Source organism: Acipenser ruthenus, chromosome 43, assembly GCF_902713425.1.
Source record: "Acipenser ruthenus chromosome 43, fAciRut3.2 maternal haplotype, whole genome shotgun sequence".
NCBI classification, from domain to species: domain Eukaryota; kingdom Metazoa; phylum Chordata; class Actinopteri; order Acipenseriformes; family Acipenseridae; genus Acipenser; species Acipenser ruthenus.
Window position 1 is genome coordinate 100001 of NC_081231.1, and position 22332 is coordinate 122332.

At 47.7% G+C, this 22332-nt stretch overlaps 3 protein-coding genes across 3 annotated transcripts in view; 2 read left to right on the forward strand and 1 right to left on the reverse strand.

Annotated features, from left to right (window-relative positions):
- Positions 1 to 10729, forward strand: part of LOC117398550 (U4/U6.U5 tri-snRNP-associated protein 1) — a 13668-nt gene extending 2939 nt beyond the window's left edge. Inside the window, exons 5-20 of the mRNA XM_059012111.1 lie at positions 185 to 290; positions 827 to 904; positions 1017 to 1116; positions 1236 to 1375; positions 1581 to 1787; positions 2511 to 2629; positions 3342 to 3466; positions 4286 to 4410; positions 4653 to 4814; positions 5501 to 5611; positions 6266 to 6353; positions 6493 to 6583; positions 7198 to 7333; positions 8167 to 8256; positions 8866 to 8987; positions 9750 to 10729. Of these exons, the coding sequence (XP_058868094.1) occupies positions 185 to 290; positions 827 to 904; positions 1017 to 1116; positions 1236 to 1375; positions 1581 to 1787; positions 2511 to 2629; positions 3342 to 3466; positions 4286 to 4410; positions 4653 to 4814; positions 5501 to 5611; positions 6266 to 6353; positions 6493 to 6583; positions 7198 to 7333; positions 8167 to 8256; positions 8866 to 8987; positions 9750 to 9768 (1819 nt within the window). The 3' untranslated portion in view covers positions 9769 to 10729. The remainder of the gene's footprint in view (positions 1 to 184; positions 291 to 826; positions 905 to 1016; positions 1117 to 1235; positions 1376 to 1580; positions 1788 to 2510; positions 2630 to 3341; positions 3467 to 4285; positions 4411 to 4652; positions 4815 to 5500; positions 5612 to 6265; positions 6354 to 6492; positions 6584 to 7197; positions 7334 to 8166; positions 8257 to 8865; positions 8988 to 9749) is intronic.
- A 1097-nt stretch (positions 10730 to 11826) lies between these two features.
- On the reverse strand, positions 11827 to 18055 carry LOC117398552 (probable RNA-binding protein EIF1AD). Its single transcript, XM_059011963.1, is given in 8 exon segments — positions 11827 to 12558; positions 12560 to 12695; positions 13363 to 13457; positions 13970 to 14073; positions 16073 to 16105; positions 16108 to 16180; positions 16614 to 16789; positions 17466 to 18055. Coding segments are annotated over 7 exon segments (624 nt in total). The 5' UTR covers positions 16701 to 16789; positions 17466 to 18055; the 3' UTR covers positions 11827 to 12462.
- Positions 18056 to 19769: 1714 nt separating this feature from the next.
- On the forward strand, positions 19770 to 21614 carry LOC131709469 (barrier-to-autointegration factor). Its single transcript, XM_059012114.1, has 2 exons — positions 19770 to 19904; positions 20817 to 21614. Exons 1-2 carry the CDS (start codon positions 19779 to 19781, stop codon positions 20961 to 20963), a joined length of 273 nt encoding a protein of 90 aa, XP_058868097.1. The 5' UTR covers positions 19770 to 19778; the 3' UTR covers positions 20964 to 21614.
- The last annotated feature ends 718 nt before the right edge of the window (positions 21615 to 22332 follow it).

The window sequence follows — 22332 nt, forward strand, 5'->3', positions numbered from 1 at the left end:
ACCCTGTACACCTGCATACACTTTGCCTGTCTCTGCCCCAGGTACGAGTTGACCACAGTATCTTAGCTCGCAGTGTTTGAGGTGTTTTTCCCCATGCTTGCTGCATGCTGTGCATTTACTGTAGCTGAATGTGTCAAAGCGCCGTGCGGAGGGAGTCTGATTCCCTCGTCCGCTGTGTTTTCAGGAAAGTAAAGACCCTGGCAGAGGACGACCCCTGGCTGGACGACACTGCAGCCTGGGTGGAGAGGAGCCGCAAGATGGCAAAGGACAAGGAGCTGGCAGAGAAGAGGGTGAGAGCAGATCGCTGTGTGTGTGGGACCCTGAGCAAGTCACTTCACCTCCTTGTGCTCCGTCCTTCGGATGAGACGTAAAACAAACGAGCTCCTATTGGAAGTGACTCTGCAGCAGCAGTTGTTGATGAAGCAGAGTTCACCCCCCTAGACTCTGCAAGTTGCTTTGGATAAAAGCGTCTGCTGAATGACTCAATAATAATCTGATACCTATTGGATATTAGCTAGTGACTGTCTGTACTTTGCTTGGGTGTTGTATTGGTTATAGTAATGGCAGGGATGGGAATCAGACTCCTACTGCACAGCAGTGTGATCCATTCCAGGTTTTACTGCTACCAGCTTGATCAGCCCCCAGTGTGTCTAGCTAACAAGCTCAGGTGTGTCTGATTATTAAACTCCCGGTGAAACCAGGACTGGATCACACTGCTGTGCAGCGGGAGGCTGAGATTCGTGTTGACGAGGGGTCTGTGAAACCAGCCCAGTGTAAAGGGCACAGGCATGGCCAGTGAATTGAAAAGCTGTTTTGTTCCCTGCAGGCGAAGATGCTGGAAGAGATGGATGAAGAGTTTGGGATCAGCAGCCTGGTGGATGAGGAGTTTGGAAAGGGGAAGAAGGTGAGGCTGTAGCCGAGGCGTTTGTTTTTCGAGATCCCGCTAGATGTACCCCCCCCCCCCCCCCGCCTCCCCCAGGTGCTGATTTATCTCCCCCCTCCCCCTCCCCCCGCAGGAGAATTACTCTTCCAAAGATCTGAAGGGACTGACGGTTCAGCACAAGATCGAATCCTTCCAGGAGGGGCAGACGGTGATCCTCACGCTGCAGGACAAAGGTGATAGAGTCAGCAAGGACCAGCGTGTTCTCTCCTTTCTTTTTTTGTCTCTTTTTTTATAAAAATAAAATTTCCTAAGAGGTGTGCGTCGGTAACGCTTCTCTCTGGTCGCCCCTCAGGCGTGCTGGCGGAGGAGGAAGACGTCCTCGTGAACGTGAACCTGATCGATAAGGAGAGAGCCGATAAGAACGTGGAGCTGAAGAAGAAGCCAGACTACAAGCCCTACGATGAGGAGGAGAGCGTCGACGACATGGCCACAGTGAGGAGGGACGGCCGGGCCGGGCTCTGTGTGTGTGCGCTCAGTGTGGGTGTGTCTGTGTGTTATTGAAAGCCGTGCGTGTGGGAGGTGTGTGTTGGTGTGCTCAGTGTGTGTGTGTGCGTGCGTGCACCCGCGTGTGTTATTAAAAGACGTGTGTGTCAGTGTGTGTGCTCAGCTTTCTGATTCCCTCCCTCTTGTGTTTCAGCTCAAGCACAAGTCCGTCCTCTCGAAGTACGACGAGGAGATCGACGGGGAGAAGAAAAAGAGTTTCCGTCTGGAGACGGGGGGGCGGGCGGACGGGTCCTGGGAGAGGGAGCTGCAGCAGATCAGGGACACCCTGCAGAGCCAGGCTCAGAGTCTGGACGGACCGGGACTGAGGCTGGCTTCGGAGTACTACACTCCCGACGAGATGGTGAGAGACGGAGAGAGTTATATACACACTGAGAGAGAGAGCTGTCGTCTATATATATATATACACACACACACACACACACACTCCTGAGAGAGAGTTATATACACACTGTGAGATCTGTGAGAGATCTGTCTACACACACACACCCCCGACCAGAGAGACAGAGTTATATACACACTGTGAGAGAGATCTGTCTGTCTACACACACACACTCCTGAGAGAGAGTTATATACACACTGTGAGAGAGATCTGTCTGTCTACACACACACACTCCTGAGAGAGAGTTGTATACACACTGTGAGAGATCTGTCTGTCTACACACACACACTCCTGAGAGAGAGTTATATACACACTGTGAGAGAGATCTGTCTGTCTACACACACACACTCCTGAGAGAGTTGTATACACACTGTGAGAGAGATCTGTCTGTCTACACACACACACTCCTGAGAGAGAGTTGTATACACACTGTGAGAGAGATCTGTCTGTCTACACACACACTCCCGAAGAGATGGTGAGAGAGACAGAGATATAGATAGAGCTATACACGTTCACACTGATGAAATGGAGAGGTAGGTGTTAATATACACACCCAACGAGATGGTGAGGTATCTACATATCTCGATAAATCAATCTTTTTAATGTCTTAAGTAACGTCTCTCTCTCTCTTTTTTTTTTTCTCTCTCTCTCTCTCTCTCTCTCTCTCTCTCTCTCTCTCTCCAGGTCACCTTCAAGAAGACTAAGTGCCGCGTGAAGAAGATCCGCAAGAAGGAGAAGCCGTTGAAGGTGGAGGAGCTGCTCCCCCTGGTGGCCGAGGCGCAGAGCGGGGACTTCGGCTCCAGGTTCGGTCCCGGGCGGTTGAGCCATGCCATGCCTATTGACTGGTCTGAGCAGCTACTCGGATACGAGGCAGCTGCTTTTAAATTTAAGCTTGTGTGAAGGGGGCTCACACCCCGATTTTAAGGAGCTGCTGTTCGGTTGTTGCTGCCTGCCATAGAGTTGTGTCACACAGGCGTTCACCCATTCAGCACAGGCTTTATGGAAACAAGAGCCTCCGTCTACTAGTGATCAGACACTTTAGAGAAGTTTTGTGCTTTGGAATAGCTGGTACTTACAACTTGTGGTGCTTACAAGTATCCATTGTAAGTAGGACACGCACGCACAGACACATGCACCAAGGAGGCTTGCTGGTTAAAGAAAAGGGTTTAATACCAAAAGTCTCCTCGTTCAAATCCCGGCTCAGCCACTGACTCCGTGTGTGTGTGTGTGTGTGTGTGTGAGACCCTGAGCAAGTCACTTCACCTCCTTGTGCTCCGTCCTTCGGATGAGACGTAAAACAAACGAGCTCCTATTGGAAGTGACTCTGCAGCAGCAGCAGTTGTTGATGAAGCAGAGTTCACCCTCCTAGTCTCTGTAAGCCACTTTGGATAAAAACCTCTGCTAAATGACTAAATAATAAATATACATTTGTGTTTATATAAAAAAAAAAAAAATGATGGGTTGGTGCATTGGCTTCCTGCTCTACAATGACTCTGTCCCGTGTTGTCCAATCAGGTCCAGGGGGCGTGGCCGGAGGCGGGGCTCGGACGAGGACGATCGCGTGGAGGAGAGGAAGGTGCCGGTTCCAAGCCAGCTGTCCGACGACACTCGCGTGGAGAAGATGGAGATCAGCGATGAAGGCGAGTAGAGATGAGATTTATTACAGGGTCTGTTAAGAGGGAGCTCTCCACAGGAGAGGGGGCGCTGGTGTGGATCGGGGGGCTGATTCCCCCTTCAGAACGAATTCAGAAACAGCTGCTCGGGTTTGTGTGGGGATCGCTGTTCTCCGCAGAGTCTTTAAGAAAAGCAGCAACCCACACAAACTCGAGCAGCTGTTTCTGAATTCACTCTGAATGGTTCACCGCTGCCACCCCCCCTAGCGATGACTCGGGAGGGGTGAAGATGAACACACGCTGTCCTCCGAAGCGTGTGCCGTCAGCCGCCCGCTTCTTTACACGCTGCAGACTCACACGTGCAGCCGCCTCGGAGCTACAGCGTCGGAGGACAACGCAGATTACAGGCAAGCCCGCAGACGCCCGGACAGACCACAGGGGGCGCTGGTGTGAGCCGAGGACACCCTGTCCGAGCTAAGCCCTCCCCCCCACCTGGGCGGTGCTTGGCCAATCGTGCACCCCCGTCCTTCCCCCCCCCCCCCCCCCCCCCTCCACTCCTCCCTGGGAACTCCTGTCCACGGTCGGCAGTGGAAACAGCCTGGACTCGAACCGGCGACCTCCAGGCTACAGAGCGCCTTTACAGGATTGATCGCTGTTTTTTTTTTTTCCAAGTAATAATTAAAATGACTCCTTTTACTGTGATGTAATTTTAAGGGGATGTTTTTGTATTTAGTTATATTTTTTTTACTTGTTTTGCTGTTATTAATGTTGGTTGTTTTTATATGTAAAGTTCTGTGTCGGTGATACAGATTTGTTTAAAGGCGCGTGTGTGTGTGTGTGTTGCAGATGATTTTGAAGTCCCAGAGGCTGTAGTTATTGAAGAAGACGAGGCTGAACTGGAGCTGCAGGCACAGCTGGAGAAGCAGAGGAAGCTGAGACAGAAACAGCTGCTCGAGGATTCTGGGGAGAAGGTGAGGGGGCTCGGCTTTCAAGTTCGCGATAACATTTTCACTTTGCAACTGTTTTTAAGCGCTGAAAGCAATTTAAAAAAAAAAAAAAAAAAAAAAAAAAGGTCTAATTAAGCAAGCGATCAGTTCAATGAAGGGTCACCAGCAGACACAACAGAGGGGGCCCCCGGACCAGGGGGTGTGGGTAAGCGCTGGACTGGACGGTCCTTAACGACCTGTCGACCCCTTTTTTGAACCCCTGACAGGTTGTGCGGATCGTGAAGTCGTTGGAGTCGCAAGACGACGGAGAGGACCCCGACAGGAAGAACAACATCGTGTTCAACGCCACCTCGGAGTTCTGCCGCACGCTCGGAGACATTCCCACATACGGACTGTCCGGGAACCGGGAAGATCAGGAAGAGATCATGGTGAGAGAGAAACTCACGCTAACCCTGCTGCTGCTGCTGCTGCTGCTGCTGCTGCACCCAGTCCTGGGGTTCAGAGCTCCCCTCAATGAAGTCTAGTATTATTATTATTAATATTGAAATGATCAGGAGTCAGGAGTTTGAGCAGGGTTAGAAACTCACACTAGCCCTGCTGCTGCTGCTGCTGCACCCAGTCCTGGGGTTCAGAGCTCCCCTCAATGAAGTCTAGTATTATTATTATTAATATTGAAATGATCAGGAGTCAGGAGTTTGAGCAGGGTTAGAAACTCACGCTAACCCTGCTGCTGCTGCTGCACCCAGTCCTGGGGTTCAGAGCTCCCCTCAATGAAGTCTAGTATTATTATTATTATTAATATTGAAATGATCAGGAGTCAGGAGTTTGAGCAGGGTTAGAAACTCACACTAGCCCTGCTGCTGCTGCTGCTGCACCCAGTCCTGGGGTTCAGAGCTCCCCTCAATGAAGTCTAGTGTTATTATTATTAATATTGAAATGATCAGGAGCCAGGAGTTTGAGCAGGGTTACAAACTCACACTAGCCCTGCTGCTGCTGCACCCAGTGTTCAGGTGCGTTTTGTGAGGTTGATCCCCCCTCCTCTTTGTGTGTGTGTGTTCTGCCTGTGTCGGCGCTGTGTTTGACTTGCCACCCTCCTCTCGCTGTCTCTCTGCAGGATTTCGGGAAGGCAGAGGAGAAGTCTCAGGGCACCGGCTCGGATTCTGATTTCGATGAGAACGTGGGCTGGAGCACGGTCAACCTGGACGAGGAGCAGAAACAGCCAGACGTGAGTGGAGTCGTGTGTGCTCTCTCTCTCTCTCGCTCTCTCGCTCTCGCTCTCGCTCTCGCTCTCGCTCTCTCTGCTCTCTTTCTCTCTCTGCTCTTTCTGCTCTCTGCTCTCGCTCTCTCTCATGTATCAGACCTGGGCTACATGTCAGAACTCCAATCACAAGTACAGCGGCACTGTTTGCTGAAATACCAGAACGTTTTTTTTAAACAAATGTGGGTTGGGGTTCACAATATGAGAACAATGTTCGCTCAGTAGAAGCTGGGACTGTGGATTATTAAGCTAGGAAAGGTGTGTGATCGAACTGTAATTACATTTACAAATGCAGTTAGGTGTGCCAAAGTTCAGTTAGTTAAAGTGCTTTAAACCCCTCTCTCTCCTCATGTCTCTCTCTTTCTCTCCTCACGCCCCTCTTTGTCTCTCTCTCTCGCTCCTACGCCTCTCCCTTTCTCTCTTCTCCTCTCTCGCTCCTCACGACTCTCCTCGCTTTCCTCTCTCTCTCCTGACGCCTTTGTCCTTTCTTCTCGCCTTTCTTTCCTTTCTTCTCTCACCCCTCTCTCACGCCTCTCTTCTTTCTTCTCACGCCTCTTTCTCTCACGCCTCTCTCCTTTCTTCTCTCACGCCTCTTCTCTCACGCCTCTCTCTCTCTCGCAGTTCTCCACAGCCTCCACCACTATCCTGGATGAGGAGCCCATTGTGAACTCTGGACTGGTGGCCGCACTGATGCTGTGTAAGAACAAAGGTAAGGGTCAGGGGTTACTGGTTTACCCTCGAGCCTACCCCACAGATACATGACTCCTTAATAGTAATAATAGTAATAATAATAATAATAATAATAATAATGGTACTCATTGAGATGCTTGTGTTTGTCCCACACGCAGGTCTGCTGGACACTCAGATGCAGAAGATTGCGAGAGTGCGGGCGCCCAAGGCAGCCCTGCCCAACGACCTGTACTGCATCGAGGATAAAATGTAAGGGCTTGTACAGAAAATCTACCGACCAGACTGTCTGTCTGTCTGTGTGTGTCTCTGTCTGTGTCTATCTCTGTGTGTCTATCTGTCTCTGTCAGTGTGTGTGTCTCTGTCAGTGTGTGTGTCTCTGTCTGTGTCTCACTGATGTGTCCATCGCTGTGTCTGTCTGTCTCTGTCTCTCTGTCAGTGTGTCTCTGTCTCTGTCTATCTCTGCGTCTCTCTGATGTGTCTATCTCTGTGCGTCTCTCTGATGTGTATCTGTCTCTCTGATGTGTCTATCTCTGTGTGTCTCTCTGATGCGTCTCTCTGTCTCTCTGATGTGTCTATCTCTGTGCGTCTCTCTGATGTGTATCTCTGTCTCTCTGATGTGTCTATCTCTGTGCGTCTCTCTGATGTGTCTATCTCTGTGCGTCTCTCTGATGTGTATCTCTGTCTCTCTGATGTGTCTATCTCTGTGCGTCTCTCTGATGTGTATCTCTGTCTCTCTGATGTGTCTATCTCTGTGCGTCTCTGTGCGTCTCTCTGATGCGTCTCTCTGTCTCTCTGATGTGTCTATCTCTGTGTGTCTCTCTGATGTCTCTGTGCGTCTCTCTGATGCGTCTCTCTGTCTGCAGGACCATCGATGACAAGTACAGCCGTCGGGAGGAGTACCGCGGCTTCACCCAGGACTTCAAGGACAAGGACAGCTACAAACCGGACGTGAAGATCGAGTACGTGGACGAGACGGGGCGCAAACTCACCCCGAAGGAGGTGAGCAGGGGGCTGCCGGCCAGCGGGGACGCGTTTCAATTCCAATCCTTACATCCTGCACTTTGCAGTTCACCTGACCAGTCTTCACTCCTCCCTGTGTTTGTAGAAATGGTTATTTTGCTACCAAGACTCGCCTCTTCAGACAGCACCTGTAGAAACTCCTCTGTTTTTCCCCCTCTGGACACTATCACCCTTCCTTAAATGCGCTTTACTTGCTCTTATCTGCCCCCTATTTTACTGCATTTAATCCTGTACCTCAGAGTACTGTAATCTGTCACAAGTGTTATTTAATCTGTAGTATTTTGTATTTAATCATATCCTGATGTAACTATCACTGACACTGTTATCTGCTCCGTTATTGAATCGTATTTTGTCATGTTCATGTACTTGCTAGAACCAAAGTCATTGTATTTATCTTGCTCTTAATTGTATTAATACTTGTACTTGATTCTTGTAATGTATTTTTGTTTACGACTGTAAGTCGCCCTGGATAAGGGCATCTGCCAAGAAATTAATAATAATACCAGCTTGATCAGCCCCCAGTGTGTCTAGGCAACAAGCTCAGGTGTGTCTGATTATTAAACTCCTAGCGAAACCATAAATGGGAATCAGACTCCTATTGCACAGCAGTGTGATCCAGTCCAGGTTTCACTGCCACCAGCTTGATCAGCCCCCAGTGTGTCTAGCTAACAAGCTCAGGTGTGTCTGATTATTAAACTCCCAGTGAAACCAGGACTGGATCACACTGCTTTGCAGCGGGACTCTTGTTCCCATGCCTGGGTTTTGGTCCTCGAAAGCTAACTCTGTCTGTCTGTGCCCCCCCCCCCCCCAAGGCTTTCCGCCAGCTCTCTCACAGGTTCCACGGGAAGGGGTCGGGCAAGATCAAGACTGAGCGGAGGATGAAGAAGCTGGAGGAAGAGGCTGTGAGTGTTAACGACCCGTCCTGGTGGAAGCAGGGACGATGGGAGACTCCAGAAACGCTCCAGAAAGCGAAGCGCTGCGTTTTTTTTTTTAGAAACAAGAGGAGGAACAAAGACAAGAAACGCAATGCATTCGACGAGAAACGTTTCCGCAGCGAGATTGAAGACTTGGTCTCGGTCGAAAACGTTTGTCAGCGAGGGTTTTAAGTTTCTTGTCGTGTTGTTGTTTGTTTTCAGTAGCATCCTGACTCTGTGTGTGTGTGTGTGAGTTCTCTGCCCTGTGTGAGTGACTTGCTCTCTGTTCTCCTCTCTGTCCTGTGTGAGTGACTGGCTCTCTGTCCTGTGTGAGTGACTTGCTGTCTGTTCTCTTCTGTCCTGTGTGAGTGACTGGCTCTCTGCCCTGTGTGAGTGACTTGCTCTCTGTTCTCCTCTCTGCCCTGTGTGAGTGACTGGCTCTCTGCCCTGTGTGAGTGACTTGCTCTCTGTTCTCCTCTCTGCCCTGTGTGAGTGACTTGCTGTCTGTTCTCTTCTGTCCTGTGTGAGTGACTTGCTGTCTGTTCTCTTCTGTCCTGTGTGAGTGACTGGCTCTCTCTTCTCCTCTCTGCCCTGCAGCTGCTGAAGAAGATGAGCTCCAGCGACACTCCTCTGGGCACGGTGGCTCTGCTCCAGGAGAAGCAGAAATCCCAGAAGACTCCCTACATCGTGCTGAGCGGGGGCGGCAAGAGCATGAACGCGTGAGTGCACAGCACAGCACAGCACAGCACAGCACAGCACAGTGCGCACAAACACCCGCCACACACACACAGCACAGTGCGCACCAACACCAACCACACACACACAGCACAGTGCGCACCAACACCAACCACACACACACACACACACACACAGCACAGTGCGCACCAACACCCACCACACACACACACAGCACAGTGCACACACACACACACGCACAGCACAGCACAGCACAGCACAGTGCGCACCAACACCAACCACACACACACAGCACAGTGCGCACCAACACCAACCACACACACACACACACACACACACACAGCACAGTGCGCACCAACACCCACCACACACACACACAGCACAGTGCACACACACACACACGCACAGCACAGCACAGCACAGCACAGTGCGCACCAACACCAACCACACACACACAGCACAGTGCGCACCAACACCCACCACACACACACACACACACACGCAGCACAGAAACACCAACCACACACACACACACACACACACACGCAGCACAGAAACACCAACCACACAGTGCAGCACAGTGCGCACACACAGCCCAGCCCAGCCCAGCGCACACACACACACACACACACAGCCCAGCCCAGCCCAGCACATTATAAATAATTTTGCACAATCACTCATAATAAATGTAATTTTCCATGTTAGAAATGCCTCTGCTGTTCACTGTGAAACGGAGGGGAGATTTGAGACACAGTCTTTAACCGTCTCTCTACTTTCCTTCACAGGAACACCATCACAAAATAGAGAGCCGTTTGGCCGTACTGGGATCGTACTGGCCGTCCCTTTTCTTTTTTTTTTTTTCCTTGAACTGGTTTGGATCTGTCCCAGTTCTGAGACTGACCTGGATCGGCAATCTACCGCAGAATCGTCACAACTCCTCAGGGTGTTGACAAATCCTGTTGGTTTAATTTACATTGAGGTTGACTCACGGCTAACCAAACGAGGACAGAAACCAGCTTTATTTATCACTGCATCCAAAACGTCATCTGTTACATCCAACACCAATTTGATAAACATTCCCTTTTTAGAAAGAAAAAGTCTATGCAGAATTAAAATCCTGTTAGAATCAAACAAACACTGACCCTTACCCTCTTTTTTTTATTTTAAAGGGGAAGTGTTTTAGATTGATTTTGTGATTCTAGTCTTGTTTAAAGGCTGTGCTTGCAGTTTAGCTCCAGGAAAGCGACAGACGCTTTCTGTCATTCTGTCTCAAAATCTATCCTGTGAGCTCAGTTTTGCCAAACTGTACCCCTCATGAAAACCTGCATACACCCCAAAATATAACAAGCGAGCTTTAATCCTAGATGCGCCCTCTTCAGGTCGCACCCGTTATTGAACATATTTTTGTATTAAAATTGGCCATACCAAAAAACCGGCTGCAGTACCAGCCTCTCCCCAGCAGATGTCACTGTTTCCAGGCATCTCTGTTGGGTGCACAGCGACTGTGAATTAAACGCATATACACAAGACTTCAAATTCTGTAGCGGTTGGAGGCGAGTTTCTATGGAAACTTGAAGCTTGGAATTGGCCGTTACTAAGCTTTTGTTGAGTCATTCAGTTTCTTCAGAAAATAAATACAGTTTGTAAGTGATTTATAAGAGGAACACAAAGTATTTGGTAAGGGGTGGTGATGAAAAAATACTGATGTGGTACAGTGTAATGTGTATTTGAGTTTTAATTAAAAATATTAACCATTTAAGCCTGACAGTTTGTAAGATCTGACTTCTGTTTTTAGATTTTTGCTTATATTCTTTTTCATGGTCTTAAAACAAACAAAAAAAATGACAACAGCTAGTCCAAAATGTTTGTCGTTTTGAATTTCGTAGACCTTGAAAAAAGACTAGAATTGAATTAATTTGAAGGTATTTCCTGTACAGGTCTACGGACAGAGTAGCGTGCAAACGTGCCCCATGCTAACTGCGCAACGATAATTCTCTTGGCATTTTAATGGCATCGCTAAGTGGGTATCGCTGTATTGGACTTATGAAAACACCTCTGGGTGTGAGAATCTCAATTTCCTCTCAGTAATCTATAGAAACAACAGCTGCTCCTGTGTGAAAATGCGTCAGACCGCTTCGTGCTTTTAAATTAGGTAAACAGCTTCTGAAAAGTCTCCTGCGTTTCACCGTGTGTGGCTCTGTGTCCCTTTTCTCTCGGTATTTTAAATAAATCGCAGGTTCTGATAAACCTGCACGCTGCTGGGTGTAGAATGATCTGTGTTGATGTCTGTGTGTAAGTCTGGTCTGCTGACTCTCCCATGCTCCTCATCTCTCTAGTGCTTAAAGCATTCAGACCAGTTAATAAAACACATGCAGCAGTAGAATTGACCTTCAAAAACACAAATCAGCCAGCATATATATATATATATTTCATTATTATTTTGTATCGCACCGTTTGTCTGTCACAGAAAAGTACATTTTCTTTGTACCATGTATTTAATCGATATGTACATGTGTGTTTATTTAGCAGACGTCTTTATCCAAGGCGACTTACAGAGACTAGGGTGTGTGAACTATGCATCAGCTGCAGAGTCACTTACAACTACGTCTCACCCGAAAGACGGAGCACAAGGAGGTGAAGTGACTTGCTCAGGGTCACACAGTGAGTCAGTGGCTGAGGTGGATTTGAACCGGGGACCTCCTGGTAACAAGCCCCTTTTCTTTAACCACTGGACCACACAGCCATGGCGACCAATGAAACACGACGCTTGGTTCTCCACCAACGTCAAATCTTAAAAGTCCTAAGACAATAAATGTAGGATTTCATCTCCTCCTTTTTCAACGTTGTAATAAAACAAGGGTCTAAAGACTCATTCTTATTTATTTGCGTGGGTATTGAAGCCTATGCTGGCCCACATTTCTAGAACATTTTCCTCCCCTCTGCCAGTGCTGAACAAACACACTGGAGACGGAAGCGGTTTCAAATCTATATTAAAGGAACGTTGAAACAGTCCAGCGCTTCCCCACCCCCCGGTCCTGTGCCCCTCTGCTGTGTCTGCTGGTTTCCATTCCAACTGAGCTCTCAATCGCTGAACCAGGACCCTTCACAGAACTGATCGCTCGCTTAAATTAGACCTCTACTTGTTTTCAGCTCTTAAAATTTAGATTTCAAGTTCGCCGTAACATTTTTATAAAGTAACTTTTAAAATCTGCAACTGTTTAATCAAGCGATCGGTTCAGTGAAGGGTCTTTGTGAAGTAATTGAGAGCTCAGTGGAATGAAAACCAGCAGACATAACAGAGGGGGCCCCGGGGACCGGGTTTGAGACCCCTGCAGTAGACGAGGGAGGGAGGGAGGGAGGGGGGCGTCTTCAAGTACCACAGACGAGGTGGGAGCAGCCCAAGGAGTCAGAGATCCTCTGCTTTAAATCACTGCAGCGTTCAGAGCGCGGTGCGGTGTCTCTTCTGGGGGCTTGTGTTCCTGGAAGATGGAGGACAGATCAGTCCTTCCTGTCTGCGCTGCCTTCCTCCTCCTCCTCCTCCTCCTCCTCCTCCTCGCTGTATGTGTATTCGTAATCCACCCGGTTCGTGTTGACCAAACAGGTCGCTGTCGTCCGGCTCTGATTTCGCTGTCCTCTGACCCCGCCCCCTCCTCTTCTGACCCCGCCCCCTTCTCTTCTGACCCCGCCCCCTCCTCTCCAAGCAGCCGTCTGCTTTTTCAACTTCGGAGTGTCTGATGAAAGAGAAGGAGGAAGAAAAACAAAAAATCAATAAGGTACGTTTTGATTTGAGCCGCCTCTCTGCCCTGCAGTTGTAAATCGAGTAATCCGAAATGAATCGCAGATGCGATTTACTGTATCAGCTTCACTATGCACTCAACGGGGGCTGGGAGGCTGGTTCCATTCCTGCTGAATTCTAACCATACCCCGACAAATTGATCGATCAATTGAGCGAACAGTGCCGTTGCAATTGTAAAATTGATCAAGTCCGCCTTTTATTTATCTTTTTTTAACTCCCCTCCCCCCTCCTCTCCCCTCTCCCCTCTCCTCCCCCCCCTCCTCTCCTCCCTCTCCCCTCTCCCCTCACTCTCTCCTCCTCTCCTCTCCTCTCCCCCCTCTCCTCTCTCCTCCTCCCTCTCCTCCTCCCCCCTCCCTCCCTCTCCTCCTCCCTCTCCTCTCCCCTCCCTCCTCCTCTCCTCCTCCCCTCTCTCCTCCTCTCCTCCTCCCCTCTCCCCTCTCCTCCCCCTCCTCCCCCCTCCCCTCCTCCCCCCCTCCCCTCCTCCCCCCTCCTCCCTCCTCTCCTCTCTCCCCTCTCCCCTCTCCTCTCCTCTCCTCGACACCACTCGTAATTACAACTGGCGTGCCGAGGTTCAGCTGCAGATCGCGTTTGCCAGTCCGAACTGCCCAATTCTAGAGAGGCTGCCCTCTGGCTCACCCGGTTTTTTGCTGCCGCAGTCACTCTCGGGCCGCCCCACCGCGCAGAACTGGTTCAGGGCCTGAGAGAAAGAAAAACGAATTGAAGACCGTTATCGAAAATACTGGGGTCGTCGTTCTTTTAAAAAAAAAAAAAAAAAAATCAAAAAGGAAATCTAGCATACAAAAATGTGAACGCCTAATAAAAATAAATCTCTTAATTTTGGATTACAAATCCTTCAGCGGCATGGATTTTTTTTTTTTTTTTTTTTTTTTTTTAAATCAGTCATTCACATTTCTGTGTACCTGCATTACCTCTTCTGATTTCATTTTTTATTTCGTATTTCTTAGCAGACGCCCTTAGCCAGGGCCACTTACAACTGTACAAGATGTAATGTTGTTAGAAGCTGACACCCTGGGATCCTTCAAGAAGCTGCTTGATGAGATTCTGGGATCAATCAGCTACTAACAACCAAACGAGAAAGATGGGCCGAATGGCCTCCTCTCGTCTGGAAACTTTTATGTTCTTAAGATATCACATTATTTTTTTTTCACATTATTTTTATCTATGTGTCTCTCTGAAGTCGTACCAGGCTCCTTCCTTCTTCAGATAGCGGATGTAATCTTTGTGAAGGATGAAGCGGATCTCTGCCTTCACTTTCTCTCCTTCCTCAATGGGATCCACGATGAGGAAATCACCTGGAGAGAGAGTGAGAGAGAGGACACAGAGAGAGAGAGAGAGAGAGAGGAGACACACACACAGAGAGGAGACAGAGAGAGAGAGAGAGAGGAGGACACGAGAGAGGAGAGAGAGAGAGAGAGAGGGGAGACACGAAGAGAGGAGAGAGAGAGAGAGAGGAGAACACACAGAGAGGAGACAGAGAGAGAGAGAGAGAGAGGAGACACACACACAGAGAGGAGACAGAGAGAGAGAGGAGACACGAAGAGAGGAGAGAGAGAGAGAGAGAGGGGAGACACGAGGAGAGAGAGAGAGAGAGAGGAGAGAGAGAGAGAGACACAGAGAGGAGAGAGAGAGAGAGAGAGAGGGAGAGAGAGAGAGGGAGGGAGGGAGAGGGAGGAGAGAGAGAGAGGAGACACACACACACAGAGAGGAGACAGAGAGAGAGAGAGAGAGAGAGGAGACACGAAGAGAGGAGAGAGAGAGAGAGAGGAGACAGAGAGAGAGAGAGGAGACACACACACAGAGAGGAGACAGAGAGAGAGAGAGGGAGAGAGGGAGAGGGAGAGGGAGAGAGGGAGGGAGAGGGAGAGAGAGAGAGGAGACAACGAAGGAGAGGAGAGAGAGAGGAGACACACACACAGAGAGGAGACAGAGAGAGAGAGAGAGAGAGGGAGAGAGGGAGGGAGGGAGGGAGAGAGAGAGAGAGAGAGGAGACACGAAGAGAGAGGAGAGAGAGAGGAGACACACACAGAGAGGAGACAGAGAGAGAGAGAGAGAGAGAGAGAGAGGAGACACGAAGAGAGAGAGAGAGAGAGAGAGAGAGGAGACACGAAGAGAGGAGAGAGAGAGAGAGAGGAGACACGAAGAGAGGAGAGAGAGAGGAGACACACACACAGAGAGGAGACAGAGAGAGAGAGAGAGGAGACACGAAGAGAGGAGAGAGAGAGAGAGAGAGAGAGAGGAGACACACACACAGAGAGAGACAGAGAGAGAGAGAGAGGAGACACGAAGAGAGGAGAGAGAGAGAGAGAGAGAGACACACACACAGAGAGGAGACAGAGAGAGAGAGAGAGAGAGAGGAGACACGAAGAGAGGAGAGAGAGGAGACACGAAGAGAGGAGAGAGAGAGAGGAGACACAGAGAGGAGTGAGCTCGGGCAGTGAGGAGGGACCATGCTGTTTACCAGGGTCACAAAACGTGTGTTTCTTTCAAAACTACCCAATTTGAGACCTATATAAAAAGACGTCCGTTGCGCAGAACAGTTATTTTAATACCTACAATTATTTTAATTAAGGAAAACTAAATTTTAGCTCCCTTGCAGGTTTCCAGTTAGTAACGGCACACCACACTGGTGAGCGACACACATAACTGGGATGGAGCTCTCTACAGCAGCGGTTTCCAGACCCCCGGTCCTGTGCCCCCTCTGCTGTGCCTGCTGGTTTCCATTCCAGCTGAGCTCTCACATCACTGAACCAGGACCCTTCACTGAACTGATCGCTCGCTTAATCAGACCTTTTTAATCGTTCTCGGCTCCTAAAAAAGTTGCAGATTTCAAGTTGTTTAGAGCACTTTATACAAACGTTTGAAAAATCTCTCAAATGATTTTAAGAGCTGAAAACAAATTTAAAAAGGTATAATTAAGCTCATTATTAGTACAGTTTCAGGGTTTAGTTCAGTAATTGAGAGCTGAGTTGGAGTAAAAACCAGCAGACAGGACCGGGGTGTGGGAACCGCTGCTGTAGAGAATTCAGGACGAGGGGTCGCTGGTGTGGATCAGGGGAGGGCTGATTCCCCGTTCAGAGCGAACTCAGAAACAGCTGCTTGGGTTTGTGTGGGTCGCTGTCCTCCGCAGAGTCTTTAAGAAAAGCAGCGATCGTCACAAACCCAAGCAGCTGTTTCTGAATTCGCTCTGAACGGGGAATCAGCCCCCCCACCTCCCTCCCCCCTCCCCCCTCCCCCTCCGATCCACACCAGCGACCCCTCGTCTGATTTCAGCGAGGGGTCGCTGGTGGTCACCTCGTTTAATCCAGATGTTCTTCCTGAATTTGTGGGCATGGTGACCAGGAATCTCTCTCCCCGCTCCGTCTCCACTTCATGGAGGTTGTTCCCGGGAGTTCCCAGAACCTACAGGAGGGAGAGGGAGGGAGGAAGAGAGGGAGGGAGGGAGGAAGAGAGGGAGGGAGGGGGAGGAAGAGGAGGGAGAGAGGGAGGAGAAAACGCAGACAAAAGGTGAAGGAGGCTTGCCAGTCCAGTTCTTAAAAGAAAAGGGGGGCTTGATACCAGGAGGTTCAAATCCCAGCTCTGGAACCTATTAGAACGCAAGTCCGATGGTAAGCCCCGCCCCCCCCAACCTTTTTTTTTGGGGGGGGGGAGGAAAATAAAATGTCACATCTAACATGAACAACAAACAACCACACCAGGGTTTGATACAACACATTCAGATCATGTTAAAGACGTGTTGACAACAAAAATTATAATAGGAATGAATTGAATAAAATCTTTATAGATAACTGATTAATGTGGGGGGGGATAAGCCCCGCCCCCTTTCTCTTCTCACCCGAACGATCTGCTGCCGTTCCGAGGGGATGACGTAATCTCCCAAAACCTCCTTCACCACGTGCTTCCTCTTGGTCGCCTGAGACATGCTGTTCCGCTCTGCGCTTCAGCGTGACGCCGGTGGTTTATGGCTTACCTGCAAGGGTCGGGTCTGACCACAACGACGGACAGTTAGCCCTAAACATACAAACAGAAACTCAGACGAACAGGCCCGTCCCGTGTTAGCACACCAGTCTCCCTTACTGGAGGAGTGATCCAACGCAGGGCTGGGAACCAGACTCCTATTGCACAGCAGTGTGATCCAGTCCAGGTTTCACTGTTACCAGCTTGATCAGCCTCCAGTGTGTCTAGCTAACAAGCTCAGGTGTGTCTGATTATTAAACTCCCAGTGATACCAGGACTGGATCACACCTGATGCCTTGTTGTGCTTTAAGGATGGGAATCAGACTCCTATTGCACAGCAGTGTGATCCAGTCCAGGTTTCACTGTTACCAGCTTGATCAGCCCCCAGTGTGTCTAGCTAACAAGCTCAGGTGTGTCTGATTATTAAACTCCTAGTGAAACCAGGACTGGATCACACTGCTGTGCAGCGGGAGTCTGATTCCCAGCCCTGAGAAACTACTAATTGTAAGTGATTCAAAAGAGAACAGTCACAACACACATATTAAATATTAACAACCACAAAAGGCGGACTAATTGCTTTGACTTGTTCATTTTAAAAGTTATAGTTTTGCTAACGAACAGTCAGCGTGCTACAGTGCTAATATAACTCTAAACACAACATTAACTACTTCAAACCGAGCCGCTGTCGTCCTGTCTGCTTATTAGCTTGTCGAAATTAAACCGTCTTTACCTTTTAAACGTCAAGCAACTGGAATACGGATGTGGCTTTTCCTCCAAAAACGGCCGTCAGACTTTTTAGGGATTCTGTAATTGTTTTAAACAAAAAAAGAACCTGTAATTATTTCTCAATATTTATCGACTCGACCGTGTTTCTGTCTTTTCGGTTTCCAGCAAACTCTGTAGAAAAAAAACCAAACGCATGTCAACAACTGAATCCTCTTCCTGCGCACCCCTTTAACCGCTCCCTCCTGCAACAGCAGATTCCGTTTTTGGCGTTCCGCAATAAAAATTAAAAAATACAGTCATAAGTGTTTTTTTTTTTTTTTTTTTAATTGCTCAGAAATGAAGAGCGATTAAAACGAAATTAATTTACACTGTATTTTAAACGTATTTAAGTCTAATAAAATGGGTGCCGTCCGGCGGTATAGCATAATTGAACGGACGAGACCAATTAGCTGACTGTATATTTACTGTAAATAAAATGAATATGAATAAATTATTTATTTGTGTTTGTGGATAATATAGAATAAACACAGACAATATATTTATAAGTGCTGTTGCTATGGTTTCTACTTTCGGAAGCGGAAGTGACGCTTAGGGGGCTGTCGTTGGCGGGATCAGGAAGTCGGCATTTGGAAGCTGTGGAGAGCGAAAGCTGAAAATCAAAACAAGGTAAACAGCTTTTAAATCGCATCTTTTTACTTAATTAAGAGATTGCTAGGCTGTGAGAGCGCATTATTCAGCTGTGTGTACCGGTTGAAGTCTCAAAAGCGACGGGGAAAAAATACAATTAACGTACCGAAGTCAACCTACCGTTTTTTTCACTAATAAACGTTGCACCTTTAAATTTGTTTAGTTAATCATTAATTAAAGTGTCGCTGTTATTCGCTATCGCCCTTAATTTATGAATTGCAGATTAACTATACGATATATTTAATATCTTCTATCTAAGACAGTCACACCTACCGACCTTTGAAAATACAAAATCGGGAGATTTGCTGGTTTTTTTTTGTAAATACCGCACACCTTCGTCATTATTATTATTATTATTATTATTATTATTATTATTATTATTATTTATTTATTTATTTATTTATTTATTTATTTATTTATTTCTTAGCAGACGCCCTTATCCAGGGCGACTTACAATCGTAAGCAAATACATTTCAAGTGTTACAATACAAGTAATACAATAAGAGCAAGAAATACAATAACTTTTGTTCAAGTGTGACAAACCACAATTCAATAATAGAGCAGATAATAGTGATAGTGACATCAGGATATGATTAAATAGTGATAGTTACATCAGGATGTGATTAAATACAAAGTACTACAGGTTAACACTTGGCAGATTACAGTATTCTGAAGTACAAGATTAACGCCCTCATTATAACGAACCTGGCCTTTGGACCTCGCCCCAATAAAATATATATGTATGTGTATATATATATATATATATATATATATATATATATATATATATATATATATATATATATATCTATCTAGCTGGACGTGGATGCGCGATATTCCTGTGCCCGTCTGTACAGACACACTTGGCCGCACTCTCAACACACCGTTTTAACTTAAAACATGACCACTGCTATTTTGTAAACAAAAAAGGCGTTCGTTTTTATTTGTTACAACATTAAAAACACACACTGATAGATAGATAGATAGGGCAGCAGTGTGGAGTAGTGGTCAGGGCTCTGGACTCTTGACTGGAGGGTCGTGGGTTCAATCCCAGATGGGGGGGACACTGCTGCTGTACCCTTGAGCAAGGTACTGTACCTAGATTGCTCCAGTAAAAACCCAACTGTATAAATGGGGAATTGTATGTAAAAATAATGTGATGTCTTGTAACAATTGTAAGTCGCCCTGGATAAGGGTGTCTGCTAAGAAATAAATAATAATATATTATTTATATATATATATATATATATATATATATATATATATATATGGTTCCTAATACCGTTAACTCGCCAGCCTTGTTACATCATCATACACATTTATAAACTCAATTACAGTGACATTTTCTGGTAATGCATCCTTTAATAAGAGTAAACTATCGTCTTGCGATCTAATTGAATGGGAAATAAGCGAAACTGGGGGGGCGTGGCGTTGAAAAAACTGGAGCGTCCGCGGGCGTTGGTTTTAAACAGCGAGTTCCATCAGACACGCACGCACGCACCCACGCACGCACGCACAGAGTGTCTGTGACGCACTGACGCTAATCAAGCTGTAAACCTGCTGAGCTGGGTTTCGCGTCACTGTGCCCCTGTTTGTTCTGCTCCGATAGGATTCGGGAGCTCTAGGCAGGATGTCTTCCACCTCGCAGAAGCACAAGGAGTTCGTGGCGGAGCCGATGGGAGAGAAGCCGGTCACGGCTCTGGCTGGAATCGGGGAGGCGCTGGGGGGTCGGCTGGAAAGCAATGGGTTCGATAAGGTAGGTTCCTGGACGGGGGAGGGGGCCCAGAACAAGACTCCCATTGCACAGCGGTTTGAGCTTTGCGGTCCGGGGGGGCCCCCTCTGCTGTGTCTGCTGGTTTCCATTCCAACTGAGCTCTCAGTCACTGAACCAGACCCCTCCTTTAACTGATCGTTCTCTTAATTAGACCTTTTTAATTTTTTCTCAGCTCTTAAAAACAGCTGCAGGGTTCAGGTTACTTTGATAAAATGTTCCGGCTGACTTTAAAATCCGCAGCTGTTTAAAAGAGATGAGAACGATTTAAAAAAAAGGGTCTGATTCAGCCAACGATCAGTTCAATGAAGGGTCGTGCTGTATCCTGAAAGCGGAGAGTGTCAGGAATTCACCCTGGAACGTGGGCAGTTGATTTAATAAGAACACAAGAGTGGGGGCCCCCCCCCCACTGGACTGAGCAGGACATTCTTAGCAAGAAACATCAGCAAGCGTACCTGTGTATGTGTGTGTGCGTGTGTGTGTGTGTGTGTGTGTGTGTGGGGGGCACCATTCACTCTCTACAAGCTTGAGTAACTCTCTTGCTCATGTTAAGAGTCTTGTTTGTTCCAAACGCTGTCTGTTTGCACCCCATTATCTATAGCCAGCTCAGCAGCTTCCTCCTTGACCTTGAAGGCTCCTGACAGTCGGCTCTGAGCTCCCTGCAGTCGTTAACTTGTCTGGCTGCTGGACCGTGATGTAGCGGGTCCTGCAAAAGGCAGACAGACACAACCACCGGCTCCAGTTACTACCTCCCCCTCCTTTGGTCTAGAAATAACCGTCGCGAGAGAAGACAGGAACTGTAAAAAAAAAAAAAAGGTGATTTCTCCCGGAGAGATCTAACTAAACCCTACTTTCCCTTCCCTTAGTTTTATTTATTTATTTTTTTTGCTGTTGCAGGCGTACGTGGTTCTGGGGCAGTTCCTGGTCCTGAAGAAAGAGGAAGAACTCTTCAGAGACTGGCTCAAGGACACGTGCGGCGCCAACTCCAAACAGCAGAAAGACTGCTTCTCCTGTCTCAAAGAGTGGTGTGACTCCTTCTTGTAAGAGGCAAAGGGGGCGCCCCCCCCCTCCTCCTCCCCCCCCCCCCCCAGGAGTTCACTGCTAGTGTGTTCAGACAGTACCAGCTTCTGCACATTTCATACTGCTAAGATAACACCAATACACAGCTTTCCCCGCCTCTCTTTTTAAGCACGATAACTGACAACACATTTTAATTGTTTCTTTCTAAATACTAATTGGGCAGATAGCCCTGCTGGGCCGAACAACATTTGGAAATAGCATTTTTTAATAGGATCAGTAATCATATATATAAAATTATAGGTTTTACTAGGTCCCATTAAATGGGTATCGCTCAAAAAAAAGAGTCTTCATAAACATTGATTTTACATGAAGCTGTCGACTCAGTCTGGTTCTTATGAACGTTTTTACTGTTTGTTCTGAAATGATTCTCAGCGGCTCGCTTCGTGAAACGGGATGTGAAATTCAGCCGTTCAGAGGGAGAGAGGCTGTGTTAAAAAAAACCCCAACTGCTATGAATTCATTTTAAGATTTTTTTGATCTCGTACACACTGGTGTGGTCTTCTGTAGGTTTTAAATGTGAAAGAGACCGGCAGGCTGTTCTGCATTTTGTTTTATTAACTTTGGAAGTGATTTTTTTTTTTATATATATATAAATAAAAATGAAATTCAATTGAAGCTTAATATGCGTTGCCTTTCATTTAATTTCATTTTTTTTCCCCAGTGGTGTATTTTGACAAGCGCACCCTAATACAGGGTAGGGCTAGATATATAAATTACATATAGGGGGGTGGACGAAAAATTAGGAACACCTGCTACAGATCTTATACTCTCCGAACAGCCTCCCTCTGCTCTGTGCTGGTGGAGCAGAGAAAGACAAAGAGGCTCTTACAGTCTCTGAACAGCCTCCGTCTGCTCTGTGCTGGTGGAGAAGAGAAAGGAAGGCTCTTATACTCTCTGAACAGCCTCCCTCTGTGCTGGTGGAGCAGAGAAAGAGAAAGGGAGGCTCTTATACTCTCTGAACAGCCTCCCTCTGTGCTGGTGGAGCAGAGAAAGAGAGGCTCTTATACTCTCTGAACAGCCTCCCTCTGTGCTGGTGGAGCAGAGAAAGAGAAAGGGAGGCTCTTATACTCTCTGAACAGCCTCCCTCTGTGCTGGTGGAGCAGAGAAAGAGAAAGGGAGGCTCTTATACTCTCTGAACAGCCTCCCTCTGCTCTGTGCTGGTGGAGCAGAGAGAAAGGGGGGCTCTTATACTCTCTGAACAGCCTCCCTCTGCTCTGTGCTGGTGGAGCAGAGAAAGAGAAAGGAAGGCTCTTATACTCTCTGAACAGCCTCCCTCTGTGCTGGTGGAGCAGAGAAAGAGAAAGGGAGACTCTTATACTCTCTGAACAGCCTC

Excerpts from the sequence above, each read along its gene's own strand:
- LOC131709469 (XM_059012114.1), top strand. The coding sequence starts at position 19,779 with ATGTCTTCCACCTCGCAGAAGCACAAGGAGTTCGTGGCGGAGCCGATG. Across the intron at positions 19,905-20,816 it reads AAAGCAATGGGTTCGATAAG|GCGTACGTGGTTCTGGGGCA; the intron begins GTAGGTTCCTGG and ends TTGCTGTTGCAG.